Source organism: Camelina sativa, chromosome 19 (assembly GCF_030686135.1).
Source record: "Camelina sativa cultivar CO46 ecotype springtype chromosome 19, ASM3068613v1".
Classification (NCBI taxonomy): Eukaryota; Viridiplantae; Streptophyta; class Magnoliopsida; order Brassicales; family Brassicaceae; genus Camelina; species Camelina sativa.
The window spans coordinates 15599268-15622143 of record NC_141898.1 but is presented as its reverse complement, the minus strand read 5'-3'; the positions used below and the strand labels follow the sequence as shown (position 1 = coordinate 15622143).

The following is a 22876-nucleotide window of genomic DNA, read 5'->3' as shown; positions in this document are numbered from 1 at the left end:
ATTAAGTTTAATACCAACCAATAATTCCCATCCTTAGGATCTATTTGCTACTTGTTTGCTTCTGTTTCTTGCATTTAATCACTTGTCTTTTCTGCTTTATTGTTTCTGCTTTTAGTTTTAAGTTTAATCTTCTGTTCTGCATCACTCGACCATGCACTTGACCTTGGTTCATACCATGCTCGATCGAGTGCTAGGTCGAGCTCCATTTTACTTTCTTGCTTATGCATTGTTTTTTTCATGTTTTCTTCTACTTATTAGTTAATTCTGCTTAGTCTTGTTTATTGCACTTGTTTGCTAGTTTAATTTATGCTTATTATTGTCTTCAAGTTATTTACTTTATTGCATTTCATTTCTGCTTCATTAGGTTGATAGATACCACCCCCTATACCTGAATTGGCTTAACTTGTTCTATCTTGATTGCATCTTTAATGATTAGCATAATCCCATTTGGATTGACACCTTAAGTACTACAATGCATAAGGTTAATTGAACCTACTAGGATAGAGACACCAAAATCCTAGTATCAGTAAACGTGCGTAACTTTAAACCTACTTCCAATATTCTTATAATCTTATAATCTAGACATACCAGAAAATATACTTCCAATATTCCAATCATCCCAAAAAATACCCAAATTTAAAGCTAACGGAGATTACCTCTTCGCTCATAACTGACGACGATCGTGACTTTCACCCGAATTCGGTTTTTTTTACCCAACCCTTTCACCCTCTTCGTAAGCAACTGTAATTGTTTTTTTTTTTTTTTTTTTTTTTTTTTTTTTTTTTTTTACAAAAACTAAATTTTTTATTTATCCTTTAATGGGCTGGACCGGAAACAATACATTGAAGATCCAGTTACAAAACAGAGAGACCGGAAAACATGCCGGAAAAGTGAAAAAAGCTCGGAACCTACTGAATTAAACTATGAAGCTCAAAAGCTAAAGATGTGACCGGGAAGCAAAGAGCCAGAGCACTAGTTCCGGCGGAATCAAGGTTCACGGTTTTGCGGCGACTTCGAGGGATCAAAAACCAAAGACAGAAGATTCCGGTTTCCATCAAAGGACCCTCTCCGAAGAGCCACCAACCCACTACAAACCTCCCGGAATGCCCAACTCTCCGACAGCCCGGCTCTGCGTTGACAGATCCTAACTTAGCAATCTGAAAACATCGGATCTATCCCCTTTCTCTCAGATCTGGTGCCTCCGAACTCCCATGAGCAGGATCTGTTCAGACCGGTCCGACGGACACAAATCTTGGCAGTTACAGAGGCCGACGGCTCACTTCAACCCTCTGCAACCGGAACCCACAACAGCCATCTAAGATCCAAAAGAACCTGTAATTGTTTTACAGTAACTACAATGTCCACAGAAGTAACGTCTTCTCTTACATCCGTCGAATTGCGCCTTCTTAACCTAATTCGATGTTCACTTTGCCATATCTCTGATTCTCCGCCACAGAAACTTTTGTACAGTAACAGCGCGTGGGATACCGTCATTAATTTTTAATTTCGAAGAGGTTTTTATCCCGCTCACATAATCGGGTTATATCCGTTATTGTACACCACCGAAACTACCGAAACCTGAAAGACCGGATAGAAGTGCTCAAATTGAAATTTTCAGATGAAAAAGTATCTACTTCTGTAATAACCTTTCATATAATTGTTTTCAATATCATAAAAAACCAAATTATGGATATGACAAGTACATGACTCTAGGATTCATATCCAAACGTTTTTTTTACAACTTTTTTGCTTTCTTTTGTATAAGAGCTTTGTTATAGGCTATAGAGTGTATTCTTTCTAGAAGAGTTAATTATCAGAGGTTTGAGACAGATTATGCAGAGCTAGTTGCGATGGTGCAGGTCTCAGAGGAGTGATCGGCCTTCTCTACGCTCCTTGATGAGTTTCAGGCTCTTAGTGACTCCTTCTCTACGCTCCTTGATGAATTTCAGCTCTTAGTGACTCCTTGCGTCCTTTTACTCTCTCCAAGATCCCTCTGGCATCCAATGTAAAAGCATTGTTTAGCTCGTTATTCTAGATCGTTAGTGTCATAAACTAGTTTTGTAAAACATATTATGAGTAAGATAATAATTGTTAATGTTTTATTGTAGTAATTTGAGAAAACATGCTATTATATCACGGAATCATTTTTTGCAAACATCTCTATTAGTCGTTAAAAAAACTGTTATACAAGTGAGACTATTGGTATGCAAACATCTCTAGTTAGGCAACTACAAGTAAAATTTTATACGAAGTGTAACTATTGGTATGCAAAACCTTGATAGTCGTTAGGTGTTTGGTAATATTTTTAAGAGTTATTTGGCAAAATAGACGGTTTTCAAAACATAATTGTAAAAGTAGTACGATCACTATTTACAATTAGGAAATTCCACATTTGTTACTGTTTTCTACTGTTCACAAGACATTTCAACCCTCATCAATATTTCATATTTACAACACATGCCATTGAGAGTCTGATTTTTTTTTTTTTAATATATGCTCCCTACAATCTTAAGAACAAAAATGCTGGCTAATTAAAATTTGTTTCCTAAAATTTTAAAGATGTATAAAAATCTATGTTTTTTTTCTTATTATTTGATATGTATTTTGTTTCATGATTTTATTTGATAATATTAAATATTTTTTATAAATTTTGTATCCGTACATATTATTAAGTGTACAGATGTCTGTACAAATTATTAAATGTACAGATGTCTGTACATATTATTAAGTGTACAGATGTTTGTACATATTATTAAGTGTACATATATACTTTGTGTAATTTGTTTAATTCTTAGGGTTTCAAATATCTATATCGTAATGGTTTTATATAAATTACATTTGTACACTTAATAATGTGTTTTTGTAAACTTAATAAGGTGTATAATCATTTGTACACTAAATAAGATGTACGAATACAAAAGATATATATAATATTTTTAAAAATTATTAAATAAAATTCATATCAAATTGCAAAGAAAAAATATAGAATTTTTTTGTATCCAAGAAAATTTCTAAAAAAAGATTATATTATCAATTATTTGAATAATTATGATTGAAGTAAAAAAAAAATTATTTCTCACCAACACACATACCCGTTTTGGTAATCTTTTCACTCAAGCCTATGTCCCACAATCTCTCATATCTCACACATTTTCTATTACACAACACCTATTTTTCCAATTTTGAATAGTAAATGTATTAGTTTGCCAATTAAGTTTCCAAAATATACTAATACGCAAACAGACCCTATTTTTAAAAACAGTCCCTAGCCACTTTAACATCTTTTTTTATGTTCTCCAACACTAAGAATAATAACTCCATACTACTACACCCGCGTCTTCTTCACCAGTCACCACTATTAACGGAAATATAACTTCATGACAGAAGAAAACCGAAAGATAGTAATTTGTGAAAGGACTCAGCATGGTTTATTTATGAAACTAATTAATATTGTGAAACTTTATTCCAAACATTTCTGAAGGTACTGCATTACAAACTCACCATGGTTTATTTATAGTCATACACACATATAAGTGTATATATCAGTGCAACCATGCATGCATGGTGATGAAAATATTATAGTCTTATAGAGTTTTAAACACCGGGCTTAGTCTGAACAGGTTCGTTAAGCCCGTGGCCTCCTCCTCCGCTGTATCCTCCTCCGTGTCCACCATGTCCTCCGTTGTATCCGTCAAGTCCGTGGCCTCCTCCTCCGTGGTGTCCTCCACCTCCGTGACCTCCTCCTCCGCTGTATCCTCCTCCGTGTCCACCATGTCCTCCATTGTATCCGTCAAGTCCGTGGCCTCCTCCTCCATGTCCGTGGCCTCCTCCTCCACCGTAATGTCCTCCGCCTCCTCCTCCTCCGTAGTGTCCTCCGCCTCCTCCTCCTCCGTAGTGTCCTCCGCCTCCTCCTCCGTAGTGACCGCCATAACCTTCAGGTTGCACTGTTTCCTCACTCTCCGGCTTCACCATGCCTGCCCAAAATAACATTATTTCAAAGATATTGTTAAACACGTGCACATGTGCATTCCTCTTACCGATCTCAATGTTTTATTTGTGCTTTAAAGACATCTACATATAAATCCATAAATTCGGGTCTCTAGTTTTCTTAAAAAATAATAAAATATTTTACAACCTTACATATACACTTTCTAAACATCAATTTCACAATAATTTTAAATGGGACGTACATGACTCCATTCATGTCACTTAAGTGAAGTCAGTCTTGCCTTTAGTAGTCCACATAATGTAACGGACAAAATTACAAAATAATTGGATAAATTTAACAAATGATAGTACGTTAGTTCAAGTTTGATCAGCCTTACGAACATATATTGATTCTTTTTCTAAAAGTAGACCGAAATGTATAAAATATCTTTACGTACCCGACTGCCTTGCTGCAGAAACTTCGGAGACGACGAGAAGAACTGCAAAGAGACCCAACAGAATCAAAGCCTTGGAAGCCATTTTTTCAACTTCTTATTATATATAACTCTTAGTATGTTAAAACAAGTGATGAATACAATGTTACGATGCATGCCCTCTATTTATAGACAGTGAGGAGGGCAGGAAACTAGAAAAATCAAAAAACTACAACGCAGTAGGATAAAAAGAAGGCAATAGTTTTATCCAAAGTTAAAGTTAAAGAAAGTTATCACAATATAAACAAAGTAGTAATTATTAGGAGATAAGTATCAAAGTATCTCTACGTGTTGCGTCGGGCCCTTTATGGTTCTTTGTTGGATTCATTGTAATTGTAACTATATATGAATCAATGTAAATGACAACTCCACTAGTTTTAAAAATATTTTTATAAGCACATTACTATCATATATTCATATCAGATTATTTTTTGGACAGATCATAGTCATCCACTATGGATACTCGTTAAGGATCATTCTTCCAATTTCTACCGACAGAGAATAAAGAAAAATCTAGATGCACTGAACAAGAGTAAGTATAGCATGATTGCATCAAGCAGAGTACTACGTAGAAACTACTTTTCGAGGGTACAAAAGTTTTGTTTGGCCATCGTTAATACGAATATTCTATTGAAACTTTTGATTTAGCTATAATTAATTCAGGCCGACTGCAACCAAAAAACTTCTATCCATTACCTAAGTGTTATCCAAGTCACTAAGTGTAGTCATGTAGCTCCAAAAATTACTGTTGACATTATGATAAGCGACTTTGGAATTAAAAAAAAAAAAACAGCTGGTAATGGTCACTCCAATACATCGGTCCGTTCCAGATGAAAAACGAGGTAAGCAACTGGTCATGCCAATATAATATAAGAACTCAAGTTCGACTCGCCAAGACAGAGCTGATTACATGATACATGTGCTAATTAAAGTCCAAATGGATATGAATTTTGTAATTATCAAAAGTGTATAAATTTAAATGAGACTCGCAAGTTAAAGTGCATAGATCACCCTAAACCTTATAAATAATGGAGTCATGAGGAAGATTTGACAACCGGACCAAAGTCCAAGAGAGCACATATATCATGTAATCAGCTCTGTCTTGGCGAGTCGAACTTGATTTCTTATATTATATTGGCATGACCAGTTGCTTACCTCGTTTGTCATCTGGAACGGACCGATGTATTGGAGTGACCATTACTAGCTGTTTTTGAATTTAAAATTTCAAAAAGAATAGTAAACTAGTGAGATAAAGTATCACGCCAGTCACTACAATAAAAAGACAATATTGTTACCAATTTAATAGTCACAATATATCAATATTCTGTCACAAATGTTTTATTGTGACAAAAATGATACTAATTTTTCTCTGTTACAATAAAATGGTCACAACTGAGTATAAGTCACAAGATTTTGTTGCCGACAAGATTTAAAAGTTTCACTTTCACGGCACAAAGGCTTTTTTCCGCATTTTCAAACGTGTCGTAGCTAGGAAGGTTGCTTTTTCTTCTCTTCACATAGTATTTTTCAATGTTTTAAAACCTAAATGGGATTGTGAACTAGATTAACTTTCGGGTTACTGGATCATTGGATTAACCGGATTCGACCACATTTAGTTGATTACAATTTTTAGTAAATTTTATTAAATCATGTAGTTTATAAATATAAAAATAAAAATAACCATATCATGTTTAACAAAATATGAAATTTAAAGATGTCTACAAAAAAAATATGAAATTTAAAAATAATAATAAAGTGATTAAAGTATTTAGATCTAAATAAAATCAAAAGAACACTAACAAAATATCAAAAGCTCTTTGCAACTAATTTTAATCGTGTGTTCGTCGCCGTTTGAGAATGAAAGTGTTCCGACTTCCAAAACAGTTGAAAGTTGAAACCCTTTATTTACTCTCAAAATCAGTTAGATTTTTGTGAATGATATAACATGTCTGGTTTACTAAGATACAAATTAATAGCAGTTTTTCTGGAGTTTCTGATTTTAAAATTACTACGTAGTTATTAACATTAACCCGTGATATGTGTATATTTTACATTTTTTCATCATGTATTTCTCATTCATTCTGTTGTCTTAACTTATTGTTTTGCATTGTTTTTAGTTTTTTTTGCATAATACCCATATTTAGGTAGTTTTTGCATTGGTCTTGCATGCATCTTGCATATTGGAGTTGTTTCAGGTGTTTTAGTAAAGGTCCAAACCATCAAAAGCAAACAGAGAACAGGAAAGCAGTCCAGCGACTCGATCTACACTACCGAGCGCGACCCAACCTTCCACGTCTTTGATCGAGTCGAGTGAAGATTTCACTTTGGTATTCAGTTTTCGACGTCTTCACTAAAGTTGTAGAGAATTGAGTCATCTTTCCAATGCCGTTTATTTTAAGCTAATCGGAGGCGTGGTTCAAAAGTTATTACCGTTTTAGTGTATACACGTACGTTCTGAATTCCGACTCGACCTGTACGCAAAGGAGAGCTCCCACTCGATTGGACATGTTAGCAACAACTCGACCAAGACGTCCCAGGAGGGCTCCTGAGCACCCTCAAGACGCGACTCGATCAGCAGCACCCAAACGACACTTTTCAAGCTGCCACTCGATCGATGTTTTCAACCTGCCACTCGATCGACATCTTCAAGCTGTCACTCGATCGACAATCTCAATCCGCCATTCGATCGAACTTCCTAGAATCTGACTCGATCGACACTCTCACGATGCGACTCGATCGACGCTTTTAAACCGACTTTCTAGTTTTGTTCTGAAGACGCGTTCGAGAAGGGTTCCTAAACCGCCTCTCTATCTTGTCGTTTTATGTTTTACGGCTTTCCATGTTTTGCTATAAATACTCTTTTAAGTCTTTACTCAAGAGAACTTTTATCCTAGGGTGTTTAGGTAGCCACCAAAACGTTTCTGAGTTTGTAATCAAGATATCTCGTAATCCTTTTAGTTTTTGCATTTGATTTCTTTTGCAAAGTTGTTTATCTCATCTTTATCTATCTAGGCATGCTTAATTTAGTGTTTTCTGGGTTTTATGGGGTTTTGATGATGATTGTTCTTGAGTAGTGAAATAGGGTTCTTGAAGATGGGATATATTAGGTGGAGAATCTTAGTCTAATAGGATGCCTAAACTTAGATTGTTTGATGTCCCTTCTGGATTAGTGTTCTTACTGCTAATTTCTTACTGATCATTTGAGATTAGATCTTAAGCATCTCAGCACCCAAAAGGTGTTCCATGAGATGCTTGAACAAACAAATACCAGAGATTTATATTTCTAGCCTAAGAGATTGGATGTCTAGGGTGTTTATTGACGTGAATGAACTTGTTTGTCATGCCTTCCTAATCATTTTTCTCTAGCGAGAGTTAGGTTTGGAAGTGATTGAGTCTGAGTAGCTTCTAACAAGAGATTGGATTAGCTAAGTTGTGATGTTCGTTGTCAAAGGATAGCTTGATTGTGTTCTGTTAGGCATTTTAGGTAGATTAAGAGACTCCACCGAAATCAATAACTCCATCCTTAAGGCCTCTACTTATCTGATTGTTTCTATATCTCAAAAAACTTGTTCTTTGTTTTTTTTCGTTGCAATAGCTTGCTCTTTTATCTCTGCTCGTTTAGCTTGTTTTTTCTCTCCTCTGTTACTGCATTTTAGCTCCTGTTCTACAAACTCGTTTTGTTCTTGCATCTCGTTCACTCTAGGTTGTTAGACAAAAACTCATTTTGAATCTGGCTTAACTTGTGACTACTTGATTGCATCTCGATTGTTAGTAAAGTTTTCCATTTTGATTGACATCTTCTGTACTACAACTGCATTAGGTTAATTTAGACCTACTAGGAGAGACAAAAGCCTAGTATCAATTTGGCGCCGTTGTCATTTGGGATTCATTTTGCTATATTTGATATTTCAAGTTTTGAAAGATTAAGTTCTGTTACACTTATCATTCTGAGTACTGACTTGTTTTGGTTCTCTGCTTGTTTGTTTTGCATCTCAGGTACCTGTTGATTGCAACCTTGCATTCACACCAAATCAAAAGGGCATGTAAATAAATGAATAACTTTTTTTTATTGTTTGTGAAGTGTAATTTACTTCTAATAACTAAATATGTTAGGAAATGGATAATTAAATACATTTCTGGATTTTGCATGTTGATTAAATCTTTCATTTTAAAAAACTTATAAAAAAGAACATTGCCTTATATATGTTAGTGACATATTTATGTAAATAATTGAAACAACCCGACCCATTTTTTTTAATAAATAATAATAATAAATAATAAATAAATAACTCAAAAATATTTATTTAAATATGCAGAACTCAAATCACCAAATAAGCAACAGAAAATACCAATAATAATAAACCAATAATTAACCAGAATCATATACCAAAACTAGCAACTTAAACCATGGTTCTAATACCAACATTCCAATTCTAGCTACCTAGTATAAACCAAAACATAACAACTAAGTCCCTAGAACATTCTCCTCTTCATTGCCATGATCCCACGGTCATCTGCACCACAAACACAATGATATGCGTGAGTATTACCAAAAATACCCAGTGAGGCGATCCTTCCATCTACGAGGTATACACACAAGAAAATCAAGAGTACAACTACAAATAAAATATAACAAACCAACCGTTAAACAGAACAACCAATAACACTTTCACCACACCTACACATCATCACACAAAACAAGTCATACAACCCAATCGCTTAGATAAGCTCATGGTCACACACTCACCTTAACAAGTGAGTCACGAAAATAAATACAACCAAAAAAGAAGCTCTCCAAATATCCAAGAACAACCAAACTCGCACCTACAACCAATCACCACAACAAACAAACATTGAAAACAAACTGCCAGAAAAATCAGAAAAGAACAACCTCACAAGTGAAACCACGAAATCCAAAAACACCGTTAACTTTCCAATCCCTCCGGTGAAAAGCAACGTCTAGACGTCCAGAAGCTTCCCACCAAAATTTCAGCATGATCAGATCACAGATGACACCGCAATCTAACCCGAAACCCTCGCAGGTCTCAATACGCGATTGAGAAGAAGCGCTCCACAAAACTACCGATATCTCCTAGAATATTAACTCAAATTCACTTCTGTAAAATGGAGAGTGTATGAAAATCTCTTAGATTCCAACCTAATAAATATCAATACCTTTCGAAACGATTTGAGCAGTCGGATCCTCCTTCTCCCAAACCCTAACAGTTCTGCTTCTCTCTTTGCTCTAAGGAAAAAGCTTGATCTCCTTATCTTCCTCTTTTACACCATAAAACCAAGGGTTCTCACACTTTCTCTCCCTCTCTCTCAATGTCCAAAAAAGCAAAAAAACTAAAGAGGAGGCGTGACTTATGAGGGAGATTAGGGGTTTTGGTTTAATTAGATTAAACCAGAATTTAATTAAACCAAAAATCAATTAAAACCCACTCCTTTTGTTATTCAATACATCCCAAACTCTATTTCCGGAACACGGATGTTACAATTCTTCCCCACCAACATAGATTCGTCCTCGAATCTCAAACAACCGTCAGACAAGGACTCATGTGCAACCGTCTCCACGGCCCGCACTTCTTCCGAACGATCTACGAAGGTTACCTATAGGCGACAGACTCATGTTTCATACATTATTTGAGAGGAGGCGTGACTTATGAGGGAGATTAGGGATTTTTGGTTTAATTAGATTAAATCAGGATTTAATTAAACCAAAAATCAATTAAAACCCACTCCTTTGGTTACTCAACACATCCCAAACTCTATTTCCGGAACACGGATGTTACAATTCTTCCCCACCAACATAGATTCGTCCTCGAATCTCAAACAATCGTCAGCCAAGGACTCATGTGCAACCGTCTCCACGGCCTGCACTTCCTCCGAACGATCTACGAAGGTTACCTATAGGCGATAGACTCATGTTTCAGACGTTATTTGCTCTCGACTTTTGGACTTTCCTTTACTCATATGTCTCGACCTTGAGTTTTTATTGGCTCCTCATCAGGCCGAAACCAGCATGCCATAATATAGGCTCCTCATCGGGCCTAAACCCGCATGCCATAATATATAAGGGAAGTCCAATATTCGTCTTTCGGGTTGCCACCCTACAACGTTCCCCCAGATCATCATCCGAAGTCGATATACCAACCATACTATCAAGCCACAAAGTCTCAAAATATGGCGGTACTAGGAGAACTAAAGACCTAGAGTCGTTCGGGACCAATTGCCCCTAGCGCAAACAATTCTGAACACGTCTGAGTCCTATCCCTAACCTGGTTTCCTTCCCGTGGTTCACGTAAAACAACACAATGTCCTATCAACCACATATTCCCTCACTGGAATACCTCATGACCACACAAGGATCATCTAAAATGCCACAAGGGCCGCCACAAAGGCAGACAAATATCCTAAACAGGACCGTCACAAAGACCATTTGTCCCGAAGGACCGTCACGAAGACCACTCATCCCAAAGGACCGTCACAAAGACCTCTCATCCCGAAGGACCGTCACGAAGACCAATCGTCCCGAAAGACCGTCACAAAGACCAGTCTTCCCGAAGGATCGCCTAAACAGGCCAAACGTCCTGAGGGACCGTCACAAAGACCAAAAAATTGGCTACCAGCCCGCCACGAAGGCCAAACATGTCTCCCAAAACCGCCACACACGGCACATAAAAGACTATCTAGTCCGCCACGAAGGCCACACAAACCCCTCGAAGGCTCACAACCACTAAAAATGGACAAATTCTAATTCCCATCAAACTTTCCATTTTTAGAACTTTCCACATCCGGAATTTCCCACTTTTACAAACTTCTAATTCAGGATACTTTCCCTTATAACCACTGCCTCACGGAAATTTCATACTCCGAACACCACCTCATCTTGTTACTTAGTCGCACAACCAACCACCCCTAAGCGACCCAGTAAACAAGAGAGATGGGCTGGAATACTCCATTCCCGCTCAAGCCACGGACTACAACTGGGACCAGGCTAGACAAGTTAAAGTCACAACCTGCTTCATGAACTACTTCTTGAACCATGCCTTCATTCTTGCCTCTGGACCCCAAGTCTGCTCCTCAACACCATCACATTCCCAAAAGACTCTCATCAAATAAATCTTCTTCTTCCGTAGTTCTTTGATCCTCCTCTCGAGATCCCTGACTGGTCTCGCCTCCAAAGTCATGTTAGGCTGAAAATCCTCAGGAATCTTAGCCAACAACCGATCATCCTCACGAAGACACTTCCGCAACATCGACACATGGAAAACCTTGTGGAACGCTGTGACAACCCGTCCCGTGAACCCCACTAGCGCACCCCCCTCCCCCCCCCCCCCCCCCCGCTAGCTTGCCCCCATAGGCCCCAAGCTGGCCCTGTAGAGCATCGATCCTAACCCTTCTTTGTGGATATCCAAATCCACCAGTAGGTTATTGGTGCGCCAGGCGTTCCTCGAACCCTGATCCCCACCCTTTAACAACCTTACAACAGGACAAGTTGTCACCAATTGACCAGGCGCACCAATAACCTACTGGTGGATTTGGATGATCACTTCCATTTCCACAGTGAGGGATTAGGATCGATGCCCTGTAGGGCCAGCTTGGGATCCATGGGGTAGCAAGCTAGCGGGGGGATAGTGGGGTCCATGGGACAGGTTGTCACAAACGCATGCAAAACCTCAGGCAATTCCAGCCTATATGCTACCGGTCCCACCCGCTCAAACACCCTGAAGACTATTGGAAGACTATCGTCCTATTATTAGTCAAATTGATGTTCATGAGCGTTGAAATATTCGTGAGTACAAGCTTTTATCCAAGGCTACACTCGTCTCTCTTCTCATAACAACTAGTGTTGCAATGCAACGTCTTCCCAACAACAACAACAATCGCAACAATAATCAACACTCAGCACTCTAACTGGCATTCTTCCTCTCCTTAGTCTAATCAGCGTCAGTCTCACCTTTATTTGGGCAAATGCCAATTTTGCAGCCTTCAAGGTTATTCTGCTAGGTTGTGCCCTCAGCTCCAGAATCATGTGTCACTTTCTCGACCACAACACAACAGTCCTTTCACACCCTCGCAGCCACGCGCTAACCTAGTTCTCGGTGCCGCCAACAACTATGATCTGTGGACGATGGATAGTGGTGCTACACATCATATTACATCTGATGTCCAGAATCTCTCCCTCCACCAGCCATACCCTAGCAGCGACAAAGTTCTAATTGGTGATGGCTCAGATTTGAAAATCTCTCATAAAGGTTTGGCCACTCTACCCTCTCCTAAGAGACCTCTTACTCTAGATACTGTTTAATGTGTACCCAACATACATAAAACATTGGTTTTGTATATCAGCTATGCAACTCTAGACGTGTGTCCTAGGCAAGACTAGAGATGAACTATATGAGTGGCTGGTGACTCCTTCTCAAATAAAAGCGTTCTATGCATCACCAAGTCCAAAAACAACTTTAACCTCTTGGCATTCACCTCTTGGCTATCTTTCCTCCTTTGTTTTAAACACTATTGTCTCTCGATTCTCTTTACCTCTTTCCTGCTCTTCTTCAAATTCATTATCTTGTTCTGATTGCTTACTAAATATAACACATAAGCTGCCTTAGGCAGTTTCTTCTATTAAATCCATTAAACCCCTTCAATATCTTTTCACAGATGTCTAGACTTCTCCTATACTCTCTCTTGATAATTACAAGTACTATCTTCTTTTTTTGGACCATTACACGCGTTATACCTGGTTCTGTCCTCTCAAAAACGAATTTGATGTCAAACATACCTTCATTGCGTTCAAGGCCCTTCTTGAGAATCACTTTCATGAGAAGATCGCCAAGCCTTGTACTTCGAAAACGGCGGTGAATACATTTCTCTTTGGAAACAAGCATCGTCACATTGTAGAGACTGGTCTTACACTGCTCTCTCAAGCATCTATGCCGAAGAAGTATTGGCCATTTGCCTTCTCCAATGCAGTATATCTCATAAATCGCTTACCAACGCGAGTCTTAGAGAATCAATCACCTCATTAGATGCTTTTTATGGAGACTCCAAACTACACAACGCTAAGGGTGTCTAGTTGTACCTCATTTCCCTTGCTTCGTCCATATGCGGCTTATAAACTTGCGGATTGATCCAAAAAATGTGTGGCTACTCACAATCCCAAAATGCATACTTTTGTCTTGATATGGTTTATGGTTGCATCTATGTATCGTGTTATGTCCAGTTTGTGGAGGTTGATTTTCCGTTTAGCAAAACATCACCCACCGTCGACACGTCTTCACCTGTTTCTGCTTTTTCTCTGGTTATCTTCATCTTACTCAAACAGTCCTTGTTGCCCCCGGTTGGGATCTTTCAGTTGTTTTCATCTTCGGCACCTTTGATTAATGCTTCTCAGTCGCTGGCCTCCTCATTGATGCTGGTCTCGTTGTCTCATGTATTTTCTCAATCTTCATCATATTCACTTTCTTCTCCCTCTTCCTCTGAGCCCACTGCTCCTAGAAAAGGAGGACCGCACCCCACGGCCCAGATCCAATCACCACAAAATAATCTAGTACGTCAAACATCCTCCAACACCCAATAGCCTACCCAGCAAAATCAACAGATCTGACACATTGAACCAATCCAACCACTGTCTTCCTCCACCATTCAACCTGAAAATGAAACAATCCCGACTACTCCAACAACGACATCATCTCCATCTACCTCACTGGTTCCAACACCACAATTGTCTCCCGACCACCATTCACTATCGCTGCCGCCAACCTACTCCACAACCGATTTCTGCACTAGCTCCTCTGATTATCCCACAAGCACCGCCACAACATATCAATCGTTACTCCATGGCTACATGGGCAAAGAAGGGTGCTTTCAAGCCAAACAAAAAAATTACTCACTTACTGTTAAATTGGCGGCTCCTGAACCTCACACAGCGAGTCAAGCTCTCAAAGATGAACGTTTTTCGTCGGCTCTCACCAATGAAATCAATGCTCAATTACGAAATTACACATGGGATTTAGTTCTGAAACCATCGTATTCGGTTACCATTGTGGGATGTCAATGGGTTTTCAAAACAAAATACAACTAGGTTACCATTGTGGGATGCTGATGTTGCAGTTGCACGTGATTAGCTTATAAGATAGCTCGATGTTAAAAATTCTTTCTTACAGGGAACTGATGGAGTAAGTATATATGTCTCAACCCCCAGGTTTTGTTGATTCTGATAAACCGGATCATGTTTGTAGACTACTTAAGGCAATCTATAGCCTAAAACAAGCACAAGCACACAGGACTTGGTATCTCGGGTTGAAGACATATCTTCTTGTTGTGGGTTTCGTGAATTCAGTTGCAGATACTTCTCTTTTCATTATCAAGAAGGGCTCCTCTATTGTCTACATGCTTATATACGTTGATGATTCACTTGTCACGGGTAATGATCGTCACCCGCTTTCTCAAACTTTGGATGGTTTAGCAGCTAGATTCTCTGTTAAGGATTACGAGAACTTATCATATTTCCTCGGCACTGAGGCATGCCAAGACTTCCACGGTCTACACTTGAATCAACGAAGGTATATCTTGGATCTCCTTGCTAAAACAAACATGCTCATGTCAAATTCGGGCAACACTCCAATGGCAACATTTCCAAAGCTCTCCCTTCACTCTGGTATGAAACTTACAGATTCTACTGCATACAGAAGTGTGGTTGGGAGCCTCCATTACTTGCCTTTTACGCGTCCTAAAATATCATTTTCCGTTAATTGTTTGTCTCAATATATGCATATGCCTACGAATGAACATTGGAAAGCTGTCAAGCGCATACTCCATTATTTAACTGGTACATCCTCTCATGATATTTGTCTCAAGCGTCGAACTTCGTTCAACCTCTATGCTTACTCTTGACTGGACAAGTGACAATGATGACTTAGTCTCAAAGAATGCATATATTTTTTTATCTTAGTCATAATCCAATTTCATGGACCTTTAAGAAACAACACTCATCCACCGAGGCTGAGTATGGCTAATACTTCCTTTAAAATTATCTGGATCTTTCCTCTGTTAAGTGAGCTTGACATTGTTCTTCCACAAGTGCCAACCATCTACTATGAAAATGTTGGTACTACATATCTTATTGCTAACCCAGTATTCCACTCTCTCATGAAACACATGAAACACATAGCGTTGGATTATCATTTCATACGCGATCAAGTTCAACCGAGCGCTTTTCGTGTTGTTTATGTCTCCACTAAGGTTCAATAATAATTATCTTTTAACATATAACATTTATACTATTAAAAAGGAAATATTTTTAATAAAAATACATAGGATTAGAGATTATTATAATGAAATGCCACTGAAAACAGAATAAGAATAGGTATAAATCGTGTAGCCAAACATATACAATTAATAAGGAACTGTGTTCGGATCGTATTTTCAAAAAAATGAGTATCTAACAGATATTTTCGTATCCATCAAAACACGGAAATTTCCTACAGACTTTTTTTTTTTGTAAAATTGAATTTAATCAATTTAAGGAAATCTTTGAAAAATCGTAATCTCTATTAACTATAACAGATAGAAAGATATGCAATCAATAAATACTAACGATACGTGAGATCTTTTCAATAATTAGCAATTCAAACATTCCAAATCCGAATCTTAACAGTTACGAATTTAAATATGAACCATATTTTGAATTGTTTAGGATATGCGTCATTAGGATCAAATTCAAGATCTTAAAAAAAATATTATCTACTTACCAAATGTGCACACAATATTAATTACCATCACCTAAATCATACACATTTTCAATTAAAAAATCATAGATATAGGAACGAAAATAATAATTTTGTTATGAAAATATATGGTATCAATTGCATTTATCTTATTGATGGAACCGCTGACCTCCACTATAAATATAACCATCGCTAGACATAGTTAGTGTACCCAATCCTACTTGAAATTTCTAACTTTGTATATCAAAATGGCTATCACCGATGGCAGATCCGAATCATGATGTAAGATTTTTCAAACCAGTGGCCAGTGGGGATATATTGAAGGTTGTTTTATTGGGTGAAATAATAAAGAGATCATCACTTATAAACAATGGTTTGAGTATTTAGTATGCATACTTCTTTTCTATTTTGTAAAATTCTTTTTTTAAATACTATGAAACTATTTTATGTTTAACTGTATTTTTACAGGGTTCAAAAATTCATGTTTAAATCAAGAAAGTATATGTGAGCATTTATGTTCTATTTTGAACTACTCTTATTAGTTTTTTTTTTATAATGTTTTTAGTATTCTAATATTTTTCATCCTTCAAAAGGGTTCCCATTTACATCATGGTTGATGAAATCCTCACCAATTAACAACTAATTGTTTTGTTTATGTTTATGAAATTATATCTTTAATTAAGATTTGATATTTTAAATTAATATTTTCATTTTATATATTATTACAGATACATGAAGATACCAGTATATGGTGTCAAAGAGAATACATGTAAGAGTATTGTCAAAGGACTTTATTCATGAAGAATATACTTTTTAAGTGATTGATATTCAATTGTTTAAAAAAAAAAAAGTGATTGATAAACAATTTAGGGAAATTAGCAAGAAAAACCCAAAAAAAACTATAATTAAACGAGTAACAATTCTAACCATCTAACTATTATATACTTTGTATTATCTATAATAATGATATATCCTTGTTGCATAAGTAACAGTTGCCATTGTGTTTTCTTCTCTCTTCCTTACGTGGACATCTTCTCTTCCTCCCTTGTTTATATATATAGATATATGTTATATATTATTCTCTTTCCATTTCCTCTTTTTCTATTTACTTTATTATGTTCATTTAATTTTTACTTTTTATTTATATTTTTCAGTAATATTTCAAAACTCATACTAATTATATTTCACAATCTCACTTTGAAAATATAGAGTTTCTAAGTTTATCTTATGATTTTGAATATATCAAAAACGAATAGTGTTAACTAAAACCTAATATATAACTAAAATAAAATAATTATCCATACTATATAGAACATAACAATTGAAAATATCTAAATGATTTATATGTTATTAGTAATATTCTACTTTTAATATCGTTCTCAAGTTCAAATTTATTTAAATTGCATACCTACATAAATTTAGTTATAATTAACATATCTAAATGATTTATATGTTATATATTTTGTTTCACACGTTTAACTCGGTTGATTAGGTTTTCTAAATTGTATCTTGTAGGGTATATCAATTTTTTCGGTGTAAGTTTAATTTGATCATTTGGGTTGCATATGTTAAATAAGGATACAAAATCTTTTTATAACAACCACAAGTGATACCACCATACGGTCATTACCACTACCATTAATGTTTTATTATATACTATTTAGTTTTGTTCTATACTATTTCATTTAAGTGTTGTAAATAAACACTATTCTACTATGATAATCATTGCTATCATTTTCGTTATCACCGTCGTTTAACACGGTTGTTTGGGTTGCCTATGTTATATCACTTTGAGTTACCTACGTTTTTTTTATTGTGGGTTTAATACGGTTGTTTATGTTTTATCATTTAAGGTTTTCAACATCCGATTTTAAAAATTCAAGTTATGTCGAATGAAGAAAAAATATTCTATTTTTTTAAGATAAATTCAAAGTTTCAATTAATTTTGTTGAAAAGGTATATCACATTAAAATATAATGGGTAAGAACTATTTATCCAAATAAATAAAGAAAAATAATAAATAAAAATTTGACTTTGTACTCTATCACTTTCGCTGGCTGTGCGTGTCTTTCACTGTACCTTTTTGTCTTTTTAGCTTATAGTTTATTCACTTAATTTCTTCCATTAGTGTGCTATATTCTTAGTTTATTTTTTTATTTCGGTCATCTCACAAATTCACCCATCAATTTAATTGTATAGTAGATTTGTGTAACCATCCACACATATAGAGTAGTTATATATGTGTATATGTGTAATATAAAAAAGAAAATGTTTATTAATATATTTTATAAAGTTATTTTTAAATTGTAAATTCACATTTTTGTTAATTTTTTATTTGTGTGTTATTTAAATTGCGACAATCAAACTAAACAAAACATATTTCAGAGTATTTGTCAAAATCTCATATCCAAACTTATACGAACCAATATCTACAATAAAATATTGGAAAAATAATTATCAATTTTATATAATATAAAAAATCAAATTTAATTTGATTGCATATATATAGAACCTATCATACCAACTTTTTTTTGGGCAAATAGAAGCTATCATAGCAACTAAAACCAAAAAACCTATCATACCAACATAATTACTGTAACTGTGTTAATGCGATAAGTTTTATTAATAAATACCAATGAATTAATATCAAGTTTAAACTGGAATAGTTTTACTTCTTCTCACACATGAATATATAAAAAAATTGTGTAACAGGCTAAATTTTTTTTTTAATAGCATTATTTTATTCTCAGAATCCAACTTGAGTAAGAGAAACTTTAGAATGGATAAAAATATAACTTTGGAATGGAAAAAAATTGAGTATTTTTGAAAATTTTAACGAGTTTGTGACTATCAAAACATAAAATAATCTCTTACCCAATCTCTTAAGACATACTCAATATAGGATGTTTTAGAGGTTTTCTTTTGTTTTATAATATAAGACGTTTTTAATTTTTAGGTAATTTTTAGATTAATTTTCTATTTTTTATTATTTATTTCATATCCAAATGTTCTTTTCATACTTTTCATTATCATAACATTAACCGTTCATATTATACATTAAATAGATCTAAAGATTGTAATACAGTTTATAATATTATCAAATAAAAAATTACTTTTTATCACATTTTGGAAAGTTTGTGAGGTGTGTCATCTACTTTCAAAAGTTTAACAAAAAAACTCTTCTAATTTAAAGAGAATTTGAGAAAAAAATGTTCAATCATAAACATTTGCTCTTGATGGCTAGTATAGTATTGATAGTGCAGTCCAAAATTATAGACAATGATTTTGCTTCTTTCACTCTCATTTTGAATATTATAACTGAATTAATAGTTATGAATATTTTTGTTAGTTAAGATTGTAAAAATCATAAGAAGAGAACATAAGAGACCAACAAACAAGTACAATCTCAACAGTTTCTTCATAGATCGCATCCACAATAACCCAAAGATTTACAAACTCTATGACATAGGTAGCAGGACCATCAGCCGGAAGGAGGAAACTTGCAATACCGACAATTCATGAGCATCCAAACCCCACCAAGCAAGAGGAAATTTTGGGAAGAGAAACTGAACTTCAGCCAAAGAGGCATCAAACCAAGAGGATCCAATAAAGCAAAACTCTTTAGCTTGGAAGTCCTTGCTGAAACCACAAGGAGGATGAAGCAAAGTCTCAAATGATGCTAACGTCAAACAGTCAGCAAATTCTGAACGAGAACAGTCTTGAACAACAATCCCCGCTTCTACTTCAAGCAGAACAATTAACATAATGCTCCTTGTAACACTACCACTAAACACAAGTGAAATATGTGGGAGGATAAAAGGCTCCATAAAGGAGAGATGAGAGCTACAAAAGCTCCGATGAACCAGGTGAACTGGTCGGTTGTCTAGACTCAAAAGAACTCTGTCCAAGCTGCCACAAAACAAGTTTTAACAAAGTCAAATCAAGATAGAATCCGCATACTGCGGTAAATGATCGCATCAAAGAAATAAGGGTGCTGCAAGAGAGCACTAAAGTAGACACAACAATATCTAAGCCCATCAAATTGAAGGAGCCACATCCGAATTCCACAAAACCATAGCCACAAACCTTCCCATCTTAGAAGAGTTGGAGGAAGAGTAAGAGCATACCTGCGGGAATATCAAGGGAGGTAAGGTGAGACACTACGGAGGAGGAGACTCATTGGGAAGCATCAGTTGTTGGAAGGAGAAGGGGCTTCGCGGCTGGGCAGGAGATTCACCCAAGGAAAAAATAGATCTGAGGGTCTGGTGGATCCGGTGGTTACAGTGGAGTCGGCGGAGATGGAGGCTCCGGCGTTGGTGCACGAGGAGACATCAGAACGAGGAAGGTGACCGAAGACATCGGTAAGTGACGAGAGTGGCTCGAAGTCAACAGAATCAAGAAAGTCATCTCCTGTGGAAAACCTCGCCGGAAAATAGTAAAAGAGATACATCAAAGAGAGATCACACCTTAGCAAACACGAGTCAGGAGAGGAGATTACTAGAGAAGCATCGCTGGAAGAAACAGCTCATTCCGTTCGAGGAACGGTGCCTTGGGTTTCTTGCCTGAGAGCCTTAAAGAAATTCTTATACAAGTAAGACTTGCAGTTTCTCGTTTAGTCAACTACAAGTAAATTCTTACACTAGAGTCCTTGTGGAACTTTCGTATGTTTAGTGAACTTTGTAAGTGCTAGTGTATGCAAGACCTTGATTGTCTAGATCTCTAGGTGTTTGGTAATACTTTTAAAAATATTCCCTAGCCAGTTTACCATCTTTTTTTTTTCTCCAACACAAGAATAAGATAAGGGATTATAACTCCCGTAACAGAAAGAAAAAAACCGATAGAGTAATATGACCTAGAAACGATTTTTTTTTTTGTGTGTGTGTGAAATAACTATAAACGAAATTATTATGCAAACAGCGCAATTATAATTCAAACAGAGAGAAATTAGACTAGTATTATGAAATTTTATTCCAAACATTTCTGAAGGGACTGCATTACACAAACTCACCATGATTTATTTATAGTCATACACACACATAAGTGTATATATAAGTGCAATCATGCATGGTGGCGAATCTATTATAGAGTTTTAAACACCGGGCTGTGTCTGCACAGGTTCGTTAAGTCCGTGGCCTCCTCCTCCGTGTCCGTGGCCTCCTCCACCTCCGTGGCCTCCATGTCCTCCGTGTCCACCATGTCCTCCGTATCCGTCAAGTCCGTGGCCCCCTCCTCCGTGTCCGTGGCCTCCTCCTCCTCCGTAGTGTCCTCCGCCTCCTCCTCCGTAGTGTCCTCCGCCTCCTCCTCCGTAGTGTCCTCCGCCTCCTCCTCCTCCGTAATGTCCTCCTCCTCCATAGTGTCCTCCTCCATGGCCGCCATGGCCATAACCTTCAGGTTGCACTTTTTCCTCACTCTCCGGCTTCACCATGCCTGCCCAAAAAACAGTATTTCAGATATTGTTAAGCACGTGCACATGTGCATTCCTCTTCCTGATTTCATTGTCCTTTTAATTTAAAGACTTTTAAAAATAAATACAAATATATCAAACTTTAAAAAAAATATTTACAACATTAAATACACATTTCAAATTTAATTTTCACAAAACTTCACATCACTTAAGTCTGTCTTGCCTTTAGTAAGTCCACAAAATGGAACGGAAAAAATAGTTGGACAAATTACAAACGGTACGTTAGTTCAAGTTCGAATAGCCTCACGCACATATTTTCTTAAAAAAAAAAAAAAAAAAAAATAGCATCCAATAGTAGAAGTAGATTGAAATGCATATATATAATAATTTTACGTACCCGACTGTCTTGCGGCAGACACTTCGGAAACGACGACAAGAATTGCAAAGAGACCCAACAGAATCAAAGCCTTTGAAGCCATTTTTTTTTTCTCAACCTCTTATAACTCTCTTAGTATGTTAAAACAAGTGATGGATAAAATGTAACGATGCATGCCCTCTATTTAAAGAAAAATGAGGAGGATAGGAAACGAGAAAAGTCAAAAAACTACGACGTAGTCGGATAAAAAGGTTGAAATTATTTTATCAAAAGTAAAGTTAAAGAAAGTTATCAAAATATAAACAAAGTAGTAATTAGGAGATAAGTATGAGAGTATTATACGTGTTGCGTCGGGACCCTTATGGTCCGCTGTTGGATTCATTGTAACTATATTTGAATCAACGTAAATGACAACTCCACTAGTTTTAAAAATAATTTTATAAACACAGCGCATGCATAAACTTCTAGATATTTAGAATTCATATCAGATTGTTATGTTTTTTCTATCTTTTTGGTTAAAGTATTAGATTTTTGGAAAGAAAAGTCATCCACTATACTTGTTAAGGATCCTTCTTCCAATCTGTACCGACAGACAGATAAAGAAAAATCTATATGCACTGAACAAGAGTAAGTATAGCATGATTGCATCAAGCAGTACAACTAGAAACTGCTTTTAGAGGGTACAAAAGTTTTGCTTGGCCATCGTGAATACGAATACTCACTCTGTTGGAACATTTGACAGAAACATTAATGTTTATTAAGTATGTTTTGACAGAAACATTAATGTTTATTAAGTATGTTATGTTCTATATCTAAGGATAACTTAGCCGAAAAAAACGAATAATGGAAAGCAACAATTATGGTGTACCCAAGAAAGAAAATTTTGTTAAACAAAATTTTGATTTCACTGTAATATAACATGATAATGATAATTTTATTG

General features: G+C 36.1%; 2 protein-coding genes and 1 long non-coding RNA gene across 3 annotated transcripts; all 3 read right to left on the bottom strand.

The window, feature by feature from the left end:
- Positions 1-3427: 3427 nt before the first annotated feature.
- Positions 3428-4521, bottom strand: LOC104766547 (uncharacterized). The gene is made up of 2 exons (XM_010490460.2): positions 4386-4521; positions 3428-3974 (listed from the first exon to the last, which is right to left on the bottom strand). Exons 1-2 carry the CDS (start codon positions 4465-4467, stop codon positions 3595-3597), a joined length of 462 nt encoding a protein of 153 aa, XP_010488762.2. The 5' UTR covers positions 4468-4521; the 3' UTR covers positions 3428-3594.
- Positions 4522-19518: 14997 nt separating this feature from the next.
- Positions 19519-20780, bottom strand: LOC104766546 (uncharacterized). The gene is made up of 2 exons (XR_764055.2): positions 20284-20780; positions 19519-20065 (listed from the first exon to the last, which is right to left on the bottom strand). It is a non-coding gene; the product is annotated as an uncharacterized LOC104766546 (long non-coding RNA).
- A 320-nt stretch (positions 20781-21100) lies between these two features.
- Positions 21101-22106, bottom strand: LOC109124974 (uncharacterized). Its single transcript, XM_087502959.1, has 2 exons — positions 21958-22106; positions 21101-21583 (listed from the first exon to the last, which is right to left on the bottom strand). The coding sequence occupies exons 1-2, from the start codon at positions 22037-22039 to the stop codon at positions 21246-21248; spliced, it is 420 nt and encodes a 139-aa protein (XP_087359085.1). The 5' UTR covers positions 22040-22106; the 3' UTR covers positions 21101-21245.
- Positions 22107-22876: the final 770 nt, after the last annotated feature.

What these genes read in the sequence shown, in the direction of transcription:
- LOC109124974 (XM_087502959.1), bottom strand. Translation starts at nt 22,039, where the DNA reads ATGGCTTCAAAGGCTTTGATTCTGTTGGGTCTCTTTGCAATTCTTGTC. An exon ending in GTCTGCCGCAAGACAGTCGG is followed by an intron (nt 21,584 to 21,957) that starts GTACGTAAAATT and finishes TTTTTTGGGCAG; the next exon opens with GCATGGTGAAGCCGGAGAGT.
- LOC104766547 (XM_010490460.2), bottom strand. Translation starts at nt 4,467, where the DNA reads ATGGCTTCCAAGGCTTTGATTCTGTTGGGTCTCTTTGCAGTTCTTCTC. An exon ending in TTCTGCAGCAAGGCAGTCGG is followed by an intron (nt 3,975 to 4,385) that starts GTACGTAAAGAT and finishes TATTTTGGGCAG; the next exon opens with GCATGGTGAAGCCGGAGAGT.